We start from the raw sequence: 23,561 nt of genomic DNA, 5'->3' as shown, positions 1-23,561 counted from the left end.
ACACCGAGCCCGGGGTCCAGGGAGCTGGAGCAGCGCCTCACAGCAGAGGGACACCTGCCACATCGGAGGTGAGAGAGGGTGACCCTGGGGGCTGGGGCTGGATGGGGCGAAACGGTTGACCTTCTCACCAACTCAGAGAAACCGAGTCCAAGAGGGCCACCACCATCCTCTTTGCCTGTGGATTCGTAAGTGCACTCAGACCCCCAGTTAGGGGCTCTGGAACATGCTTTGGATGGTTGGCGCCACGTTGAGGTTGTCTTGGATCGGTGTCATCTCAAACTTGGGGAAGCGGCTGGCAGGCAGGCAGACGAGTTCCCAGTGTCTGCTGTCAGCGGTGGACAAGGTCAAGGCTCCCCCTCACGGGTGTGCAGGCAGATGCCTGAGGCAAGACATGAGCTGGCTAGAGTCACCCATCTACAATGGGGTTCTGCAGATCGGAAAGGAGCCAAGTGGCTGTGCCAATCAATACTGCCCATCCTATCGCTCCGAACCCATTCAACATAATTGCCTGGCAATTGATAACGTTTTGCTTTTGCTCAATGGCAGCTGCACTCCTTACTCAAGGGTTCAGACGCAATTATCTGCCCTTGGAGCGAGCGCTCCATTACCCCACGCTTGTCTCTTGATCCATGCTTGGAAGTTCCAATGTATTTGTGCCTTTCACCATAAGCTGCCTCAAACCCTTTCTGGAAGGAGGTGGGGGTGTCCCTCTTCTGAGTGACAATGCAAGATGCTTCCTCATTAAAAACTTAGATCTCCTTCCATTTGGAAAGCTGTCGCTGAAACATTTGATAAACTGGACCAGGAGGTCAGTGCTTCAACGTTCTTAAATTACAAAGCAGAATGTTTAGGAAAGGGAAAAAAGATTTTCTTCCCCGGGGTTCAGAAGTGGGCACTCGAGACTGTCATTAGCTGAAGCCGCATCTGCAGGACTCTTGTGGCATTCTTGGCACAGAGGCTGGCAAGAGGTGCCAGCGAATGTAGATCGAGTGCCCATTTATCCCGATTCCAGATGACCTCAAATAGATCTAACCACAGAATTCATTTGTAAACACGGCAGAAAGCTGATACTCATAGCGATAGATGATAAACCTTAAAATGCCTTTGGAGCCATCAAGGAGTCTTTCATGATGCTCTTGGTTTTGTGCTCCACTTAATTCCCTGGAATTCTGTCTTTGTAGACAGCTCATGTAGAATACATCTGGCAATAGTTGTTTTATTCTTGGTGATACAACCTCTACCCTTATGGAACCATAAGCGAGGTCATTCTTGTTGTGTCCCAACTCTGTCCAGAGCAATTTTGCAATGCTATGGATTAGGTTCTCCTAGCCCAGAGGTTGAGATGGCGTCTGGACCCATCCCTGGGGCGCATGGTTTGTAGCAAATGTTGTGCCTCCAGACTCTACGGTTGTTCAGCTGTGTTCTGAATAAGCTGGGGGTTACAGAATTTACTATGACTGGCCCCCCCAAAGTCTGCCCTCCTATCTGGTTATTTTCAACTCCCTGAAACCCCCTGGATGTGCATAGGAGAGGTGCCGACCAAGCAGATGTTCCTGTTCGTCTCCCTTTTTTTCTTCCCTAGAGACCCCATGACAAAGAACGGAAGCTTTCCCTTTTTTTCAGAATGCTTCCCACGTGCAGGTGACGAATTCTGCAGGGCCCATGAATAGGGACAGCTGTGAATAGGATATTGTATCTGGGAGGCTGCCTCGAGGGGCGGGCGGGAGGAAGCCTGCTGGCCTGGGGACTGTGAGGCCATTCTGAAGTGCCCACTCCAAAACTAATTTGAAGGAAGACCATGGAAAAAGACCCTTTCCCCGCTCTGGGTTCATTTCCTCAGCTGTAAAATGAAGACCGTGATACCTGTTTCAGAGGTCGAATGTGAGGATGGGCTGTGAGGACCAGGGGGGCACAGGGGCTGGGGACCACAAGAAAAGGTGCAGGAGGCCAAGGGAGAGCTTAGGCCAAGAGCAGGAGTTTGGGCTTTTCTCTGGAGGGAGTAGACAACCAAGGGCTTCTGAGCAGGGGAATGAAGTGTTGAGGGGCCTGGATGTGCCCAGGTCTTTAAAAGATCAGCAGCAAAAAAGGCAAGAAAGTCCAGGATGCAGCTGGGAGACAGAAACAGCAGGGCTCGTGTCAAGGGGCTCTCTTCACCTCCAAAGATCTCCATGCTTAGGGAAGTTCATTGCTAGAGGGACAGCCTAGACCAGGCAAGGAGAAGGGAGGGCTAGATGAGATATGGCGTGAGGAGGAGGACAGAAGACTGAGATCCTCCATCTGGTGAGCAAAGAAGTCAGATGCAAAGGGTTTTTTCTGTGGAGGAAGGAGCAGAAGCTGCAGGTGGCCCAGCAGGTAGATGTGGGCAAGGGGTAGAGGGCAGATGTCACTTCTCATCCTTTCTCTAGCCCCAGTCCTTATGAGGAAGGTAGAAGCTCAACACACCTTTGCAGGACAAGGGGCTTTGCACTTGACATGATGAGAAAAACTTCCCAACAAGAAGAGCTGGCAGGCATCAAGAGAAACGAAATCTTGCCATTTGCAATGATGTGGATAGAACTAGAGGGTATTATCCTAAGCGAAAGAAGTCAATCAGAGAAAGACAATTATCATGTGATCTCTCTGTATATATGCTGCCGAAGCGAGCACTCATGTGATCTCTCTGATATGAAGAATTTAAGAGGCAGGGCGGGGTGTCGTGGGGGGAAGTGGGGGAAAATGAGACAAGATGGGATCTGGAAGGAGACAAACCATAAGAGACTCTTAATCTCACGAAATAAACTGAGGGTTGCTGGGGGGTAGGGGGTAAGGATAGGGTGGCTGGGTTATGGACATTGGGGAGGGTATGTGCTATGGAGAGTGCTGTGAAATGTGTAAGCCTGACAATTCACAGACCTGTACCCCTAGGGCTAATAATACATTATATGTTATTTTAAAAAAAAAAAAAAGAGCTGGCTGAGAATAGTGCATCCTGGTTTAGAGGTAGTGAGCTCCCTGTCACTCACTGGCGGATAGCATATGAGCAGAATCTGGAGGATTGCTGGTGGCGGGAGGGAGTGGTGGGGGTGCACACCAAGGAGGGGCTGCTCCCTCCAGCTCTGGAGGTGCAGGGTCTCAGGCTGCACTGAGCCATCTCTACAGATGGTTCCCTGCGTCTCACAGTGTGCCTGGGTTAGCCAAGACCTTGGTGTCTGGTACAAGGGACATGATGCCCTAAGAGGGCAGGTAAGCCCAGAAAAGGAAAGGTGATCCTGCCAGGGCTGGCCCTGCCTGCTGGAAATCACTCTTCAACAGGACAGGAGAGAAAATGAAAGACACTGGGTGATGTTGGGAAAGGAGGTGTCCCTGCCCCTCTCTGCACTGGCTGGGCCCCCGCATGGGCCTGTAGCCCCATGGAGTAGATATCCTGCTGAGGAGGGGGCGTAGGAAGTGCGGAGACCCAATTCCTAGGTAGCTGAGTCACCCCAGCTTCGCTGTGGGCAGGTCTGAGTTGCCAGGTGAGGCTCGGGCCCCGCTGAGGCGGGCTCCTCCCCCCGACCCCCGCTGCCTGTTCTCCCCCTGACTGCAGAGCACGGTGTCAGCAGGCCCCAATTAAGGGTAATTACATGATCTATTAGATGATTCTGTCGCACTGGCTCCCCAGGCTCCCTGGTCTCTTCTTCCACCCTTTGGAGGAATGGAAATGTCTGGAGCGAGATGTATAGCTTTCTCTTCCCTCTGACTTCACACATAACAGAACAGGACGGGAGTCCTGCCCCCTGAGTGGGTCTGATATGAGGTCACAGCAGCAAGTGTTTTGGAGAATTCCTTATGTTCCAGGCTTCTCTCATCTCATCAAACCTTGATAAGGATCATATGCAGTCAGTATAACAGACTCCATTTTATGGGTAGGGAAACTGAGGCCCAGAGAGGAGAAGCCACTTTTCCTGGGCCACACAGCTAGCAATGGTAGAACCCAGCTACGAACTGAGATATCTGTGGGACTCAGAGCCTGAGCCGCTGTCGGTGCCACAGTGGGTGTGGCTGACTTAGACGACCAGGGGAAGGTCCCCCTATCCCTTGCTGAGGCCTGAATTCCACCAACAATGCCTTACAGCAAGGGGCAGTTTCCCCAATATCATGAATTTTCCATCCAACACTGTGGGATCAGCAGGATAGCTTATCGTGCCCATTTTACAGATGCAGAAAATGAGATCAGAGCTTGTGACTGGCAAAAGCAGGACTTGAACCCAGTCTGTCTGATTTCCAGTGTCTGGGTCCTTTTTCCTACCTCACAGCTTCCAAAGGACAAGGACTAAGGTTTGCATAGAGCCAAGCTCAGGGTTGGGCCCTGCCAGCGAAGGGCATCCCTGTGGCTATGGCTACACTTGACCTTCTCCTTCTGTCATTGTCCAGGGGCCACCACAGGGGTGAAGGATGCTGCTCTGGGTGTTCTTCCTGGTGATCCTCACCCTCAGCAGTGACTCCCACTCTTTCCCACCGTCCCTGCCCCTCAGGTAAGCCATCCCCCCCAGGGCCTATGTCCTAATGTCCCCAAACTATCCCTGCACCCTAGTGGGGGATGTCTTAGAGGGTGCAGAATAGAGCCCTAAGCTGGCCTCCAGCCAACTCCTCAGCAGCCACCCCCCCCCAACTGCCTGTCTGAGGGGTCTGGCCCTGAGCTCCAGAGAAGCCTCCCAGCCTGGGTCTTACCCTTTCTGGGGGTGAACAGGGCAACGGGCAGAAGGACCTTACAGGGACAGGATGAGTACAGCTCCCGGTTTCCTCACCTGACCCTGCCACGCCACCCTCTGACCTCCGACTCCTTCCATATAGAGTCCCTCGGTATGCAGACGCCATCTTCACCAACAGCTACCGGAAGGTGCTGGGCCAGCTGTCAGCCCGCAAGCTACTGCACGACATCATGAACCGCCAGCAGGGGTAAGCAGACGGCCTGGGGATTTTCCCCTATGTCTCGATGCATCAGAGGGTGGAGGGACATTTGGTCCCTCCCTTTGCACAGCATCTATCGCTTCCAGATTTGCCTTAGCAGTAGGGCTGTAATGTGAAGCCCTAGCTTACCTCTACCCACAAAATGATCGCTGAACACCAACTGTGCTTCTCCCCATGCAAGTCTCCCATAGTAATACTGACGGTGGTTAACCATTTGACATGATTCTATGGTGGAAACCAAGGCTCTGCCCTGGGACATTTCCCTGCCCTCAGGACAGAGCTGGACTCTCAAGAATCAGCCGTTACTCCTCGTTTCCTACCTGTAACAACCTTATGAAGTAGGCGCTGTTGACTCCCATCTCACAGCGCAGTTAATGGCGTCCCAAGGACACACACTGAATAGTGGCAGGGCTCGGATCGAAAGAGCCTGACATCACAGCCGGCACCTTTTGTTATTTTGGAAAATTTCCACACTTACAGAAAAGTCACAGGAGTAATATAATGGACTTCCACATCCCCTCCCCCGCCTTCAACAATTACTACTGTTTTATCCTATTTGCCAATACACCCCCACAAACACAGGTGCACGTTGTTTCACTGAACCGTGTGCGAGTAAACCACAGTTATCACAACCCTTTACCCTTAAATACTCCTGCATGGTGCCTGCTCACAGCTAACAAAAGAAACTTCTCGGACATAATCACAGCATAATTAGCATTTAGTGTACATATATGCATTTCACCAGTTTTCCCCCAAATGTCCTTTGTAGCAATTTTTGAGTCTCCTGATCCGGGATCCAATCCAGGATCGTGGGTTGCACGGAATGGTCCTTTCTCTTTAGTTTCTTTTACTCTGGACAGTTCTGGAGTCTCTCATGACATTGGCATTTTATGTTAGTAAAGGCCAACTATTCTTTATAGAACGTCCCTTGTGTTGGATTTGCCTGATGTTGTGCCCGTGATTAGATTCCAGTTACTTGTTCACAGCAGTGATATTGGGTCCTTCTTGGTTCACCCTATCAGGAGGCAGGTGGTGTCCATCTGCCCCATTACTGGTGATGGTAACTTTAGTTGCTTGGTTAACGTGATGTCCGCCAGCTTTCTCCTCCGTCCAGTTAATACTTTCCCCTCATAATTATTAAGAAATCTGTGGGGAGATACTTTGCAAATACCCGTACTCTTCACCACTAAGTGCCTTCCTCAATGTTGCTGAGTCTGATTTAGTTGGGTGGAAGAGTCCACACCAGATTTTGGAAGAGGCATAGGGATCCACCTCTTTTGTTTACTTTACCCTGGCCTTTCCCAGGCGTCTCTACATCCCACCCAAAGAGCAACCTCAACTGTTGCTCTTTTTCTAATCTACTAGAGAGAAAAACAGGGAGCAAGGAGCAAAGGCACGGCTCGGTCGTCAGGTGGACAGTATGTGGGCAGGCGCAAAGCAGACGCCCCTGGAGAGCGCCCTAGCGGCCATGTTGCTGAAGCAGAGGTAGGAGTATGGGTGTGCGCATGCGTGTGTGTGTGTGTGGGGGGGGGGGGGGGGGGTCCGGGACCTCGGAGGCTTCCTTCCCCGTGGGCTGCTGGGAAAAGGGAAGGATCTCCACCTCTCCAAAGGCCTGGGGCTCTGTCAAGCAAACTGGGAACTAGGTCCCTACTTACACACATCAAGAACTGGAGGAAGGGGAGAAAATGCATGCCAAAGACTGGATATTACCTACTGTTGTGTCTCCAGCGTGAAGCAAGAGGCCAGGCTCAGAGCCTATGTACGAAAATTGTTACATACTCAATAGTGCCAGGATAGGACCGGGAACCTGAATTTTAACCAGGGTCCCAGGTGGTTCTGATGTGGGCGATCTGACAGGCACACCCTGGAACACTTGGCAAGTTCCCCAAACTATAAAGCCAAGGAAATGCCAGCCCCTCCCAACACCCTCAGGCAGACTAGCATGGGCAGCACTCATGAGAAGGAAAGACGAGGACGACAGATGACAGTCATTCCTCCTGTCACTGACCTTCATGGTCCCACTGGGTGTAAGGGAAGATCAGGAGTGAGAGCTCTCGTCTTACAGAGGAGGGAAACTGAAGCAAAGCAGCTGGTCCCAAGACCTGTTTGCTTCCTTTCTTTACACGGAGCTCCACTTCACAAAGTTTCTCAGGGATGACATGACTGTTTGTGGAAAAACTCTGCTGTATTTTCGAGGCTGATTTGAGACTGTGAGCACAAACGTGTCCCAGCATGGCTCTGCCAGTCACTTCTGCACCAACCTATTAAGCAAATCCTGTTCCCAGCAGAGCTCTCCATGTGCTCCCTCACCTTCTTCTCAACCTAATTAGACACCAAGAGCCCAGAGATCTCACCAGCGATAGCCCTGTGGAGACACAAGCAGCAGGCAGATGGGCGGGCTGCAGGAGGGGTGAGAACCAGCCCGGGAGGCACACAGCAAGACGCTTCCTTGTTTCCCACTTTGTGGAGGGAAGAGGAGCTCCAATCACCTCTAAGGTCCCTAAGACTAGAATTCTAAGAATGGTGCCTCCCCCCAGCCACTCATGCTGAGATTAGGTCATCATTCCCGGGCTTTACGGCTCCTGTCAGGCTCCAGTGGGTAGGGTGGAGTGTCCCCAGGGAGGGCCAAGTCCCAAGAAAACAGGCTTTGTTCCTGCAGGTTAAAAGCCAGAGACTTCCCAGAGCCTCAGAGCAGGAGGGAAGGGGTCCAGAGACTGCTCCAACCATTGTTCCCCCTCCAGCTCGAGGGCTGCAAATCCCAGCATCTCTTGGAGGCAGGGACGGGGGCTAAGGAAACAGCAGAAGAATGAGTTCTCATACCTCGATCGTCAGAGGAGAATGATTTGCAAGATGGCCCATTTGTACACCCACCACATGTTATGTACACCTCATGGCCCTGTGAGGAAATTGAGCTTCAGAAGTACCTGTTCTCTCCTCCCTGGAAAAGTCATCCCATGGCTACTGTGTGCCAAGCTCTGGGCTGAGGGTATAGCAGTGCCTAGGTCAACAGAGGTCCCCGTTCTCATGGAATTTACTTCCATACTGCCTCACTGAGGCAGACAGAAATTATGCAAGCACCTGAACGGTGGATTATGTAATCTGTGATAAATGGTAAGAGATGTAAGGGGTGTGGTTGAACGTATGTTCGGGAAGGTATGACCTAACCCGATTCTGTCTGGGGATTAGAGGTGGCTCCTTCAAGGGGAAGTAATTGATCCGGGATGTCAGTAGGAGTGGGTTGGCAGAGATGGGGCTAGGACTGGGTTTGCTCTGCTGGAACACATGAGATCCTTTCCTTCTTCCCACATTGCCTCTTCTGGAACCCAGAGCGCTTGTCCTGATCCTGGTGTGCCTATCACCCTAGTTCCACGTGTCTTGGCCAAACTCACCCTAGCTTTGGTCTCCTCAATTGAGTTTTATCTTTCTTTCTGCAACAGGAATTCCTGAAGATGAAGATACCACCTGTGTTTTATGCTACCGGCAGCCAAAAGACAATCATATCCAGTGAACCCTATTAAATTTCTGACCCATTTTTTCCATCATAAATACAATAAAATTCCCCCATAATGGTCTGCATCTCAATTTCCTTCTCTCTCCAGCCTAATTTTTTAAAATGTGTTTTACATAGTTACATTTCCCAAAGAAGTATGACAAGGTATACTACAAAAATAGCCAACATTAATCAAATAAGGACTCAGAATGCCAGCCCAGCAGCTTGGTGCATAGAATTTCATATGCTCCTCACACAGCCTACTGGGAGGTATCAGTGTACTCATTTCACAGACAAAGCACTCGAAGGCACAGGAAAGGTAACTGAACTGCCAAGGTCACTGCTGACAAGTGAGAGAACTGGGATTCAAACTCCGGTAGGCCAGCTCAGACGCAGGCTCTTCACCATATCCGTCCACTCTGGGCCAAAGTCATCCTTCATCCACTAGCATTTATTCATTCAACAAATATTTATAGAGTACCCACTAGGTGCCAGCCCCTGTTCTAGGGACTGGGAATACAACTGTGAGCAAAGAGGCAAAGTCCCTGATCTCAGAGACCTTATATTCTAATGAGGGGGAAGAATAATAAAAACAAGTAAATACAGAATACATTAGATGGTGGCAGCTGCCAAGGAGAAAGATTCAAGGGACTGGAGAGTGCGGGAGGACATTTTTGTAGCTATCACCCATACATGTGCTGTGCTGTGGTCAGGGAAGGCCTCAATGAGAGGGTGACATTCGAGCAAAGGCCTGAAGGAAGAGAGAGGGTTGGCTATGTATCTGGGCCAAAACCATTCCAAGCAGAGTGAAAACCCAACACGAAGGTCCTGAGGCAAGAACTCAGAAGGAGCAAGAGCAAGGAGGCCAGCGTGGCTAGCTAGAACATCGTGAGGGTATGAGCAGAAGGAGGCTGAAGGGGACTGGGAGGCCAGCTCAAGGGGAGCCTCACAGGCCATGGTGAGAACTTGGGATCTCGCTCTTGGCAGGACAGGAGTCATCACAGGGTTTAAATGGAAGAATGACATGATCTGATTTGCATTTTAAGTCACTCTGAGAAAGGGCCAAGTTCTGCATACTTTCTTAGAGGAGAACTAATTTGCTGATGGATAAAGTGGAGATTAGAGTGAAGTCAAGAATGATTCCAAAGTTTTTGGCCTGAGCAACTAGAAGGATGGAGTAGCCATTTAGGAGCTTTGAGGGAGGAGAATTAGGAGTTGAGGACAGAATTAGGAGTTTGGGGGCGCCTGGGTGGCTCAGTGGGTTAAACCTCTGCCTTCGGCTCAGGTCATGATCTCAGGGTCCTGGGATCAAGCCCCGCATCGGGCTCTCTGCTCAGCGGGGAGCCTGCTTCCCTCTCTCTCTGCCTGCCTCTCTGCCTACTTGTGATCTCTGTCTGTCAAATAAATAAATAAAATCTTAAAAAAAAAAAAAAAAGAAAAAAAAAGAATTAGGAGTTTGGGTTTGGGGGCACCTGGGTGGCTCACTTAGTTGGACATCTGCCTTCAGCTCAGGTCATGATCCTAGGGTCCTGGGATTGAGTCCCACGTAGGGCTCCCTGCTCAGAGGAGAACTTGCTTCTCCCTCTACCTCTGAAGCTCCCCCTGCTTGTGCTCTTTCTCTCTCTCAAATAAATAAAATCTATGGGGAGGGGAGAGGAGTTTGTGTTTGGAACAGTTGAGCAGTTGAGTCTGAGATGCCTCTTAATGGTCCAAGTGAAGAAGCTATGGGGGCACCGGCGTATGTAAGTCTGGAGTTGGAGGGAGATCCAGGCAGCCAGTTTGGTCTTGAAAGTCGGGGTGGGGGGCGGGTAGGCGAGATCACCAAAGATGAACAGAAAGTATAGAAAAGAGGTCCAAGGACTTACCCCAGGGAACCCCTACATTTAAATTTTCACAGAAAGATGAGGAGCCAGTGAAGGAGACTAAGAAGGAGCAGGCAGGGAGATAAGTACAAAATAAAGGAATTCCAGAAGCTCACCAAAGACAGGGTTTCAAGAATGGAGTGACTCTGGATGCCTGGGTGGCTCAGTGGGTTAAGCCTCTGCCTTCGGCTCAGGTCATGATCTCAGGGTCCTGGGATCGAGCCCCTGCATTGGGCTCTGCTCAGCAGGGAGCCTGCTTCCCTCCTCTCTCTGCCTGCCTCTCTGCCTACCTGTGATCTCTCTCTCTGTCAAATAAATAAATAAAATCTAAAAATAAAAAAGTCAAATGCGTAACCGACTGAGCCACCCAGGCGCCCCTGGTTTTAAAAAATTTAAAATCACCTGTGCAGCTTGCATTCTATCTCTAGGAGATAGTGCCAGTAGAGAGAATTCTTGCGTTGCAGTTTTGCTGTTAACGGGAGGCAGAGAACGGAAGCCACTGACCACAGGTGCCTATGTCAGTGATTAGCTTTTTCTATCCCGAGACCATTTCACCTGGGCCAGATACCTCCACATGTGACCTACCCTATACATGCCTCTTAGGATCCATGGACTTTCAGGGGGTGGGGTGGACGATCAAATTGTTCTCTATTTTGCTTTGAGTAATGGTTACACCAGTGTCATTAGACATAAACATTCAACGAACTGTACACTTAAGATTTGTGCATTTTGCTCTAACTGAATTAAAAACAACTAGGAAAAGTCAGGATGAGATGTCTGTTTTGATTAAAAGTGCAAGAAAAATCGCAGCAATCTCGAGTTGCAGAGGACCCCCCAAGACAGCGATCCCGGCCTCCAGGGACATATAGCGCTGACCTCGGGTCCGGAGGGCAGGTCTCCTGTCTCCTTGCACTAGAGCTGTAAAGTCAGCTTGATTCTTCACAGGGTTTAGACCACCTGCTCTCTCTGGGAGCCCCCAGGGTACCCTCCAGAAAGATTGTCAAGTGTGGGAAAGGCTCTGCAGGGGGCCACTGTGGTGGCTCTGCCCAGGAGGCCATACCAACAATGGCGGACAAAAGCCCCCTCCAGAGGTGAAGGTTGGCCACTCAGGGTTGGCAGTGCACTTCAGCTGAGAGAGGCCGGCCAGTGGAGAACCTGTTGGATGCTGGACTGGCCATGGCCAGCCCCGAGGCCCCTGGCCAGCCCCGAGGCCCCTTCCCTCCCCCAGACCCACCTGCTCATCTCTTTCCTCCACCCTGACAAAAGCAAAAACGGAGGACTCTCTCAACTTCCAATTAGTTTTTCAGATGAAATAATGACCCCTGGAACCCACTGCTCCTTGTGCTTTTCGAAGGGAATGCAATTATAAAGAGAAAAAACCATGGTGGCGACAATCCCTGCGCTTTATCGTTAATGGCATCATGAAAGACTTCACCCCTCCCTACAGAGGGGCTGGGAGCTTCTTGTTCCCATGGGGGCCTGTTTTTTTTTTTTTTTTCCCCTAAAGAAATGCTCTAATCAATGGAGGACTTGTCACTTTTAACGATAATCCCTTTTGTTTGTATTAACTTCAAGTTCACAAAGAGGTTTCCCATCCATTGCTCCATTTGCTCCCTCCCACAGTCCCCTGGAGAAAGGCGGTGCAGGGCTGGCCTCGCTGGCCTCACGGAGGTTTGGGAGGTCAGGCACCCCTGCTGGGTCCCACCCCACTACACGGTGGTGGGGGAGGGCGGGGGGGGTTGGGGGGAGTTGGGGGGTTGGGTGCGGCTGGGAACTGACTCCTGATTCCAGGACAGGGCTCTTGTGTGGTTTTAAGACTTCAGGTGCCACAGTAAATTCAAGCTGGGGAATCGAGTGAATTCAACAATCAAACGGTGTGGACATAGTACAGACTGCTCACTGTGCTCCTCCCAACACACAGGAAGGAACAGTGAGGACCGTATCTACGCTGATCCAACACTGAGTCAATGAGAAGGGCACTTTGGTTGTTTGGGGCAGGACCTCATTTAATCCTTATAAAGCCCTTAGAGGGATTATCCCCATTTTTACTGATGGGCAACTTTACCCTGAGGGGTAAGGAGGGGAACAGGAGAAAACCAAGCCCACGTGGTAGTTAAAGCAGTAAAAATAGGTTTCATTCAGGATGACTATGATAGGGAGAAAGAGACCTCAATATAGAACCGGGCTCAACTCCGAATATAGTGTGGGAAAGTGGGAATTCATAGCCAAGGGGCAGGGTGGGGGATCGATGGTTGGAGGGAACTTCTGGCTAAACGGACCTGGACCTGTCGGGACCCTTGCTGAAGACAGGCCAGGGTGGTCAGACGTCACCTGAGGGGCAGAAGAAGGTTCCAGCTGAGTTGGAAAGACTTCCGATCAAAATCATTTCCACCCGCCAATTCAATAAATACTGTAAGAATTACCTGTATTTCAAAAATTATCTAAATGTATTTATGATGTTTCAACCAATAAAATTAGAGGTGAAGAGCCAGAGTATGTAACAGGGGCTAATGAGGGAAGGTGTCAAGCGCTGGGCCAAGCACTCCAGATGCACTGAAGCTCCTTTAGTTATACAATGTGGGCAAGTTATTATCTCTCATCCACAGAAGAGGCTTAGAGAACTGCAGCCACTGCCCACATCCCTCAGCCTCAACCATCCTACCAAGTGGTGACAGCAGGCTTGCCTGACACCCAAGTCTATCCATGAACACCACTATTCACTATGACTTCTCTAGATGGTATTATACACCCAGGTGATGGCAGTCCCTGCACAACTTCAAAAGGGGCATTCCTGAGACAGGTGTGTCTGAGTCTAAGAATACTCATGCGGTCAGCCTCCTTTTAAGACAATTTTTTCCCTTCCCCACTTCATGCCAAGCCCAAACTCTCAAGGCAAAAGCAGAAGGATCTTCAGATACCAACAGGACTCCTTTGCAGACAGAGGGTGCCCCCCGCTGCAGAAGAAAGGATGCTTGCTTTTCCAGGCAATTCGCAGTCCTACTGGGCAAGAGGCAAGAAGGAGCCATGGAAAAAGGCCTGGAGAAAGACCATGGCCCTGTGTCAGCAGTACTTCCTGACTAAGTCGTCCTGTTATGTGCCCCGAAGCCCTAGAACAAACTCTCAGTCAAGCCTCTGTTCCTGTTATTCTCTTTATTCCAAAACAGATTAATTACAAATTTCAACTTTTCCAATGTGACACCTGGCAGCTAAGTTAGGATTATTCACAGCATCTGGCGGGGGCACCATGCCGAGGAATCAGAGTATCGGGGCTCACAGGTATCCACTCCATGTTGGGGGAAGAGAAAAACAACAAGCCAAAGTATAACCACAATTTCGACCTTTTCCTGTTTAAATAAAGTTTCTTCATTCCTCTTTACAAACTGTGAATTGTTCTTGACTCCTTTTCTTGATACTCATTTCGGCTTTCAGCACTGCCCTCCTTTTTCTGGCACTAGTGTGCTGTTCTGAAAGAAAATGGGGGCAAACACGGAATTACTCAAGGTTTCAATTCAGTTACAGTTCCTAACTGGTGACAACAGAGGGACCAAGGTCCTCTGCCTTTAGTAAGGCCCCACTTATATAGGAGTAATCATTTATCTAGTAATTCTATTTATTTATGCCCCATCTCATTTCACAAGCAGTTGTGAGACAGCTGGTTCTAACTGGTTTTAGCTGATGACAACGTAAATAAAAAACAATGATACAAACCTGACAACTAAGAAAGTGGCAAATGGAGCTCTGAGATGAGGGAATTCCAGGCACACCTCTCACAGTGCAAGGCCAAAAAGACAGTGTAAATTTCAAGTAGGGGAAGAAAAAGGAAAGCCTGAAGAATGTTCATCTTTAATCTCCCAGACTCTGGGTCTGCCAAGCAGCGCAGGGCCTTTGCGAGCTTGTAAGATGGCATTCTAGCCGTTCAGTACAGAAACCTGCACCACACTCCCGCCATGAATGGCTGCTGTTGAGTTCCTGCCAATGGCCAGCCTCAGCATCTAAACCAAGAAGGCATCTCAAAAATGGGACTCAGCTCCCAGAAAAATTTTAAGAGGGGACAAAAACCTTTCAATCTCTTTATTCCTTCTTTCCCCACAGCTGCCTTTCCCTAGACTCGAAGACGACGGGGAAACACAGGAACGAAAATGACAATCCAGACGGCTACCGTATACCCAGGAGGACGAAGCAGCAAAAGAGTGTTTCGGCAGCTCTGGCAAGCACAGCACTGCCACACACACCGTCCCGAGTGAGCCGTTACACCCAGTGGTGAGGGCTGACGTGACGGCACCACGGTCTTACAGGATGTCAGGCTCCAAGCCAATGCGTCAGTAGTGCTGGGGGACATACACAGGCACAGGACTAACCCTGAGGGCTGAAGGGAGTGCCCTAATTCCCTGCCGACATCCAGAGGTTCCCAGGTACACTGAAATGTGTGTGCTCTGAAATGTCTGTGGAAAGGAAGAAGAGCTGAAAGGGGAGAGGCTCACAAGCCACCATCTTGGCTAAGAAGTTACACCCTCTGCCGAGCCTCATCAAATCAATGTCTGTCCTCGGATCAAAAGTGGAGACTTTCCTTCAAAGTACTAGGTCCCAACCTCTGGAAGTCCCAAATGTCCCCATGATCAAGCAACTTTCCTTTCTCTCAAGCAGTGTGATTTTGGGGTAGCAGCAGCGTGAGGGTAGACTATCTAAACAGCAAGAAAAAAAAAAATCAATCCAGAGTTATTTTAAACAATTAAAGAGCTCAATATTTAGCAGAAAGGACTAGTTCGAAAGCAAAATCTCAGGGCAACTCTAATTCAAGACAAAACCAACTGGGTATGTCAGGGAATGGGGGTAGGGACAAGGACTGACTACCCAGGGGAAATTTCTCGAGTGTGGAAATAGGCTATGTCTTGACTGAAGTGGTATTTACATGACTGAGTAAATTTGTCCAGATTCACAGATTGTACACAAAAACAGTGAATTTTACCAGATATAAATTATACCTCAATTAAACCAGCAAAAACAAAACCAAGACAAATGTGCTGAGGATTAGCTATGCCAGCTTATGCTCACACATCAGTGAAAAGACTCTACATCCTATGCTTTTGTTGATCTTTCCGATTTGCAGAGAATTAAAATTAGATGGCTCCGTTGCTTTGGTGGAGAAAGCTACTTCCAAGGCAAGGGACCAGGGAACAGAAAAGAAAACTCAAATAGCCCCCCTTCTCTTTGTTGGCCTAGTCCAGGTGTCAACAAACGATGCCACAAGGGCCAAACCCAGCCCACCACCTGTTTTTGTAAATTAAAGTTTAATGGGAGGCACCTGGGTGGCTCAGTCAGTTAAGCGAGTGACTCTTGGTTTCGGCTCAGGACACAATCTCAGGGTCATGGGATCGAGCCCCAAATCGGGCTCCGGATCATGGAGTCTGCTTGTCCCTCTCCCTCCGCTTCTGCCCCTCCCCCAGCTCGTGCACACGCTCTGTCTCTCTCTCAAATAAATAAAATCTTTTGAAACAATAAAGTTTTTTTTTTTTTTAAAGATTTTATTTATTTATTTGACAGAGATCACAAGTAGGCAGACAGGTAGGCAGAGAGAGAGAGAGAGAAGAGGAAGCAGGCTCTCCGCTGAGCAGAGAGCCCGATGCGGGGCTCGATCCCAGGACCCCGGGATCATGACCTGAGCCGAAGGCAAAGGCTTTAACCCACAGAGCCACCCAGGCGCCCCGAAACAATAAAGTTTTATTGGAACACAGCCACACTCACTTGTTTACACAGTCTACAGCTGCTTTCGAAAAGCAGTGGCGGAGCTGAGCAGCTGCAACAGAGGCCATATGGTCCGAAAAGCCCAAAAATACTATCTTTCCAGAAAAACTTCTGCCGATCCCTAGTCTAGATGAGCGGATCAATGAAGCCCTCACTCACTCTCCTTCCCTCCCTTCCCCTTGCCCCCACTTCCATCCTCACCCCAGGATTATACTTAGAAAATGGGTGATTTTTCACTTGACATTTTAGCCACACAGGGAACAGCCCTGAACTACACCCTGAGTTTTAGGAACCAGCATTCTGATTCTGGCTTTGAGTTATGCCCAATAGTCCTTCATAATTCAGTATCATATTAACCACACTGCTTGGCCCCACCAAAGATCAGTGTTACAAAAAGGCCTAGAAACAGTGACAAGGTGTGCCAGGATTTGCCATGGGACCATCGTTTCATGAATTTAGATGTTCTGAATGGGGTCCCCATTCAAGAAGTCCAAGGTTGCATCTATGTTATCCTCAACTCCTCCCTCCTAAAAACACAGAGAAAGGGGCTGCTGTGTATAAAGTACCCCATGGACATAAGGGACGATGGAGTCTAATGTCATCGCCAGGTCAAGTTACCCCATCAGTTGGGCTAACTCAGGGAGCTTTAATTTTTGCCCTGGTCCAGTCAAGTTGGAAAATGGCCCCAGAATTCAGCTATGGGTTGGGGAAGGTGGGGAGGAACGAGTGGGCTGAAAATCTCATAAACGACTGACATGCACGAGGTGGGCAAGATGGGAAAGGGGCCCTGCTTCTGGGAGAAGTCCACCCTTCATTTTTACCGTAGTGTCCTATATTTTGCCAATCTACTGCTCTGCTCTGCAGCGATCCTGCCAAAGGAAAGAGGGTTTGAGAATCAAGAAAGGACAGTGGGAAGAGAAATAATCTTGAGAAAAGAAATAGCAGCATACACCCAACCAGAGCTTCAATGATTTCCCAAGTGGCAGAGTTTGTTCTAGGGCTTACAAAGACAGCAACAGAAGAGTGGGCTCTAACTTTCTGTATAAGCGGTGTGTGTGTGTGTGTGTGTGTGTGCATGCGCGTGCGCGTGCACGCGTGCTGGAGACGGGATAAGAACCATGGTCTCTCTCTTCAGAAAAGGTACGTAATTTTAGGATTCCCGATTAGAAACTCCTGCTAAGCAGGCTCTAAATCTACCTCACCTTCCCCTTGATTCTGTTCATCTTGTGTGGGCAACTTCCAGAACAGAGAGAACTCCACAGAGTGCAGCCTTTTGGCTCCCTGGGGCCTGGACTGGCTGCTGCCAGGGAACAGGGCTCTGCTTAGAAAAAAAACAGCTGAATCCCGGGCTTTTGCTCAGATGGACTGCAGAGCTGCCAAGCGAAGGCTGCTGGAGGGGCAGAGAAATGAAGCAGCTGCCGCGGCCAGTGCTAAGGAAAGCTCTGGCGGAACGTGGATGATTCAAGGGAAGTGAGGAAGCACGTCGGGACCAGTCTCCATGGCGAGGCACTCAAGAAGTTCACGATGGAGACCGGAGCAGGGCTGAGCCACGGGGCTCTCCCGCCTGTCTCTGAGAAAGCCTCTCTGATCTGACCAACTTAACTGGCAGCCGCGCTGGAGGGCACACTATTGAGTCCTATTCTTACAGCAAACATCTTGGAGAGGAGAAAGCAGGGCACATCTGAAGCTGTTAACTTCCAAAGGTGAAAGCAACTCTGACCTTTTCTTATTGACCTTTACGCGGCTGAAATCACCCAAGTTCTAAAAAGTCAAATCAATGAGAAACACCTACGTGACATTTAAATTGGCCTCGCACCCAGGTTCGACAGTCAAGCTGCCAGCAAGCTGCTGCCGCCGCGTTAAGATCTGACCATCTGTGCAAACCTGAGGTTGTCTGGCTGTCAGGGACGTGGTGGAGGCTACTGAGCAGGGCTCCAGCTGGGGGGCCTCTTGGAACCTGCGGCAGCTTTGGGGTGAGGGTGGGGGTGGGAAGTGCACGGACCTCACACTGGGGAGGAAAAGCTCCGTGAGTCTGCTAGGGGTGACAGAGGAGTCCCTCCCCGGGGCCTGGGAGGAGGGCAGCAGAGGAGTCTGTGTGGCAGGAGAGAACATTTTTATACCAGCCAGCACATGACCAACAATCTTCTGTCCCACGTGTTCTAATCCATTTTAATCTTCATAAAGAAATTATTTTCTTTTTTTATTCTAATGTGTCAGGGCATAAATCACTGTGGTTTTAATATATTTAAAGCTGATCACCAAGGCCCTTTTTGGACTTAAAAGGCAGAATTAAGGTGTCACACTTGCCCCCAAGGATCCAAATCATTCAGCCGCAGTCACAAATCCTTGTTCAAAGAGCTGGGTGAGCAGAGCTGACAAAAGTATTTCTAATCCCACTCGGGAGTCCCCTGCCCATCCTTAGCCTTACCTCTTGATTGCCTGCTGGGCCAGCATCCGATTGCCAGCCAGAAACGTCACACTGCCCAAGATGGCCAGGTACTTCAGGGTCTGAAACATGTTGAGCTGAGTCCAATAGACATACATGAGCCCCAGCATCGCTGAAGGAACAGACATCATGACAGCCAGTTAAGTGAAACAGTGACAATGGCCTAGGGCAGAGGACAGTCAGGAATAGTACCTGCTGGATTCTGAAGAAGTCTCTCTTTCTAGACCAGCTGGTTTTATTCCTTGTATCCAATACCAGAAAATTAATAACTCAATGTACTTACCTTGGCTACCAAAAAATCCAGAGGTAAAAATCAGACCTCAGCACCTCAGCTACATTAACTATCTTGTTCCATGTTCCAGCACACATCTGTTTTATCGTAGGTTTGACTTTTATTTTTTGTTTTGTTGTTTGGTTTTTTTTTTAAAACATGACTGTCTTATTATAGTTAGGATTCATTTTACTTTTCAAATTCTGAACAAAAGCATGCAGGATTAAATAAATGAATAATTTCCTTTCCATTGCAAAAAATGATTATGGGTATTTTGCCAGTGTGACTAGAAGGGAGGCGAGGTGTACCAGGGAGGGCTGATGAAAAGGGCTCAGGTCCGGGCACTGGGAGCCTTGGGTTCAAGTCCAGGCTCTGCTCTTCCCAGCCACCTCCATTTCTCTGAGCCGACATTCTCTCACTTGTCAAACGGGGATCATAATTCCTGCCCTAGGCACCCCCATCACGGTTGTGATGAAAATCAAATGAGGGAATGTGCACAAAAAGTTCTCTGGCAAAGAAAGTCACGCTTCTAAACAAATTTATATTCAGGTTTTGTTCTCAGTCTGACTCAGGAGGGCTATCACTCAAATCCAGTAACTGGGCTGGAGAGAAAGGTCACCCTGTCAATTTTGCCCAGAAGGATGATGGATGAACTACAGCAGGGGTTCTTAACCATCTCTGAGGTCATGAACCACTGTGAGAATCTGACCGAAGTTACGGACTCCCTCTTTCCCCAGAAAAACACAGACACATCTGTGGAGCCCCACAGACTCTGCACACAATTGACAAACACAGGATTACTCCTCAAAGAATCAACAAAATCAGAAAATAATACTGAAGTCTCAGGGCACCTGGGTGGCTTATTCGGTTAAGCATCTGCCTTTGGCTCAGGTCATGATCCCAGGGTCCCAGGATTGAGTCCAGGGTCCTGGGATCGAGCCCCACATCAGGCTCCCTGCTTAGCAGGAGAGTCTGCTCTCCCTCTCCCCCTGCTCGTGTGCGCTCTATCTCAAAAAAAATTCTTTAAAAAATTAAAAAAAAAAAAAAAGGATATTGAAGTCTCAGTGAAATGCAAGGCACCACAGACCCAAGAGGGTCAAACGTCTCTGAAATGCTTAGCTGATTTGTGAATTTACTGTCTTGTTATGTTTAGGTATGGAGTTCTCAAGAGAACAATGCAGAACAGTGTGTCCAATTGTGGAAGAAACTGTTTTCTATTACTGTCCAGACGCAGCCGCCAGCAAACGTGAAGATCGATATGGTGGGGGAAAGATAACCTTTGGAAACTGCATTAACGCTCGTCATCCAGGAAGATGGCTCAATGTAAAGATACGATAAGTGAGTAATCTCTGAAAATGAACAGGGCTATTAAGTAGGGGTAAATGGCCAGCCAACGGCAGCCTAGCACAATGAAACCCAATATAATGACAGCTGTTCTAAGCTGATGGACCAAACAGGTTTATCATCATATCAACTGTCCTAAAAGGCCAGGAGGAAGAGGGAAATGTTATGCTATTAAGTCATTATAGTTAATAGGCTGTGGGTCTACTTAACAGGGCTTTCGTGTGGGCAGGCAAAATGTCAGAGGAGGTTAAATGGAATTAGCAGCCGGGGGTGCTTACCAGCATGTCCCAGGTGAAAGATGATTGTGCTTGGAGCAAAAGTGAAGTTGGAGACATTGGCACCAATCCGGATCCACTGAACGATGGGGAGAAATAAATTAAAAAGACATTAGGACTTCAAACAGAAGGCAACACATGCCACGTCAATGCTAATCCGATGAACAGCCCCAAGGGCTTAAAAGTTCATCCACACTTGAAGGACAGAAAATTTTTCCAAGTGACAACCACCCTATTGTAAGTCCTCAGGAAAAAATTGTTCCCTTTCCTCTTTAGAAAGGCATTCCGACACCTGCTTTCAAATGTGCATGGGTAACTCACACCTGAACATCCTTTATAATGACAGCAAACTTTTCTATTTTAAAGCAGGTGAGACCACGAGGCCAGAGACTACATTTATGATGAAGTCACTGGCACTCAGCCTAATTCCTCTAAATAGGGGTAAGATAAGCCCCCTGGTGGCTGGCCAGGTGCACGCTCTTGCTCCAGGTTCTGTGCCTTTTGGAATTCTGATCACTCAAATATGAGAACAGGTGCTACCCAATGTCAGATTGCTGAAAGATCGTGCCAAGCCTTCCAGATTTAGACTGACCAATAATTCCTCGACTGAAATCGATGAATGAATTAGGAACACAGGCAAGTAACCACCCAAAAGTAAGATCTAATGAATTTTCCATACGTTCTCAATATTCTCTGAACTTTGAGGATATGCATCTTAAAATTTTTAAAGAGAAACAAAAAAATTGGTAAAAAAAAAAAAAAAAAATTTAAACAGTATATTAAAGTATAAAAATTTCCTTCCTCTTTACTCCCTAAAAGGTCCTCTCCTGGGAGGTGACCGACACTAACAGATAATGCCTTTTTAAGGTTTTACATCAAGAGGATCATACAAACATACTATCCTACCCCTGACCTGCTTCACTCAGTGAGATATCATGGCAATCTTGTATCAGCATGTAAATCTATCCATTCTTTTCATAAACTTGCATATTATCCCATTATATGATGAAAAATAATTTATTTAACACTAGTTTTGTATGCGGGTTGCTTATTTGTTTATAGTTTTAGGCTCCAAATGCTGGAATCCACAGCCTCTGGATCCTGTTTTTATGCAGCTATCAGCATTGGGCCTTGCTTTTCTCAGACTTGACCTCATCTGAACACTCCTACATAGCATCCCAGTCTAGGTACTTTTATCATTTTTAGTGGCTGTTAGGTACTTTCTCATGCCCCCCCCTCCGCCCCGTTAATGGATCAGTTTATTTGGCTGCTCCCCCACAGTGGGGAATTTTAGTTATTCTAAAATTTTTTGACCATCGGTTCAGGTCACAGCTGCTGGACCCCTTTGGAGCTCTGTTGAGGCCAGAGCACAAAGCTTCCTTTAGAACGGCTACATCTGCTGAGTCTGGCGCCAGACACACACTGCCCATGCTAATTACAGCTACTCACCAGAGCAAAGAGCAGGAGCAAGGGCGAGAGGATCAGGGCAGTGAATGTATTGGACACCACCGTGGGGGGCCTCTTCTCAGGCTCTCGGAACAGGTGCTGCCGAAAGAAGACATACCAAGAATGTTTAAGAATGTGCCCTTCCCAGCAGGGACTGCCACGGAGACCAGGGACCAAAATGCCAATGACACTCAAGCAGAAATGCTTCCCAGAGGCTACACCCTCCTGGCAGTGTGCAGACACCTGGCCTTTTGCCTCTTCACAATACTGGCTTCTAATCCTAGAGGTCTTCTTCCAAACACACCAGTGCCGGCTCACTACTTGGTCAACCCTCTTTTTCCCCTCAAAGACTCATTGCCATTTAGAGGTTAGAAAATACAACCAATCTAGTGGCATCTGCCTAGTGTCAAAGAGGGTGCCTGTGGGGGTAAGAGGGAGACCTGGGTGGCTCGGTCGGTTAAGCATTTGACTTCAGCTTAGGTCATGATCTCAGGGTCCTGGGATCGAGCCCTGTGTTGGGCTCCCCACTCAGCAGGGAGTCTGCTTATCCCTCTGTCCTTCCCCACACTCATGATCTCTCTCGCTCTCTTTCTCTAATAAATTTTTTAAAAAATCTTAAACAAAATAAAACAAGAAGAGGGTGCCCAGGTATATGGGCGGTTTAGGTGACAGATAGCCAAGGCAGGACTCTGGATTTCATAATGCTTCTGGGTTCCCAGGGTGGCACTCTCATATGCTGCTGCCCCACTTAAGTAACCTCACTCCCCTTTATAACTTAAAAGAGCCTCACTATGGATGGTTCCAACCATAACTCACCCCTTCTGCATCCAGCCCATGGCACTAAGGAAGCCCTAAATAAACTTTCTCCCCTGCTTGTTCTGTCTGATTTCTGGAATCGAACCAGAATGCTGGGCAAGCATTGCTCTGATATTTCTTTGTTTTATTAGTTTGTTTGTCTTCCTGAGAAACTCTACTTGAAGATCTTTGGGAAGCTCATCTAATGTCACCCAGCAAAAGCAGTGATGGACTGGGAGTCCAGAGACTTCTAATTCGGCCCAAGTAAAGGGGCAAGTTGCTTTACTCTTTGCCTCAATTTCTAGCTGAAAAGTTGCGGGTGGGAGGTTGATGACCATCCCAGTTAGAAGGAGGCTGTAAGGGCATTGATTACACTTGGTAAGCTCTGACACATGCAAATTTAACTTTTTTTCACTTTCTTCCAATGCACAGACCTGAGTCTGTCTTTCCTTGCCAATGTCCAGCCAACCCAGCTCCATGATGAGGCAGCCTTACCTGGGAGTCCTGCTCCCAAATTTTCGCCTCTGCTCCCAAATTTTCGCCTCAGCTCCCCTTTGCGGCCGCCTATTCCGCTCTACAACTCAGCCAGCGCCCTTCATCATCACGGTCCTACCTTCTACAATTTCAGTGCATTTTACAATCTTAAGTAATGCTATATCAACATTAGGAGAATTTCAAAAAAGAATCCTACTATGACACTCTTTGGGCCCTTGTCCTTTCATTAGTGAAAAAGAAGTAAGTAGTCTGCCTGAAACACTTCAACATTAATTCATATGTGGTATAAACAGTTTCCATGTTACTACAGTATGATCATTTCTCATGACTGCATATAGTGCACAGTGCGTCCACCTCCGATTCCTTAACCAGTCCCTCAAACTGCTTTAATGATTACTAGCTTTATTTTGTTTTGTTTATGTTCATTTTGCAAAATGTTTTAGAAACTTTTCAAAACCTTTCTTTC

At 48.5% G+C, this 23,561-nt stretch overlaps 2 protein-coding genes across 3 annotated transcripts in view; one reads left to right on the top strand and one right to left on the bottom strand.

The window, feature by feature from the left end:
* The first annotated feature begins 4,393 nt into the window (after nt 1–4,393).
* Nucleotides 4,394–8,511, top strand: GHRH (growth hormone releasing hormone). The gene is made up of 4 exons (XM_047746564.1): nt 4,394–4,493; nt 4,813–4,917; nt 6,295–6,414; nt 8,367–8,511. The coding sequence occupies exons 1-4, from the start codon at nt 4,414–4,416 to the stop codon at nt 8,374–8,376; spliced, it is 315 nt and encodes a 104-aa protein (XP_047602520.1). The 5' UTR covers nt 4,394–4,413; the 3' UTR covers nt 8,377–8,511.
* A 4,905-nt stretch (nt 8,512–13,416) lies between these two features.
* Nucleotides 13,417–23,561, bottom strand: part of RPN2 (ribophorin II) — a 57,239-nt gene continuing 47,094 nt past the window's right edge. The window contains exons 14-18 of one of the 2 annotated variants that reach the window (XM_047744387.1): nt 21,809–21,904; nt 20,363–20,438; nt 18,452–18,581; nt 16,845–16,892; nt 13,417–13,745 (exon numbers count right to left, since the gene is read on the bottom strand). In XM_047744387.1, coding sequence (XP_047600343.1) covers nt 13,733–13,745; nt 16,845–16,892; nt 18,452–18,581; nt 20,363–20,438; nt 21,809–21,904 — 363 coding nt within the window. In that variant the 3' untranslated portion in view covers nt 13,417–13,732. The remainder of the gene's footprint in view (nt 13,746–16,844; nt 16,893–18,451; nt 18,582–20,362; nt 20,439–21,808; nt 21,905–23,561) is intronic. The other variant, XM_047744389.1, reaches the window with a different exon arrangement.

Source organism: Lutra lutra, chromosome 9, assembly GCF_902655055.1.
Source record: "Lutra lutra chromosome 9, mLutLut1.2, whole genome shotgun sequence".
NCBI classification, from domain to species: Eukaryota; Metazoa; Chordata; class Mammalia; order Carnivora; family Mustelidae; genus Lutra; species Lutra lutra.
Note: the sequence above shows the minus strand (reverse complement) of the source record. Positions and strands in the feature narration are given on the sequence as shown.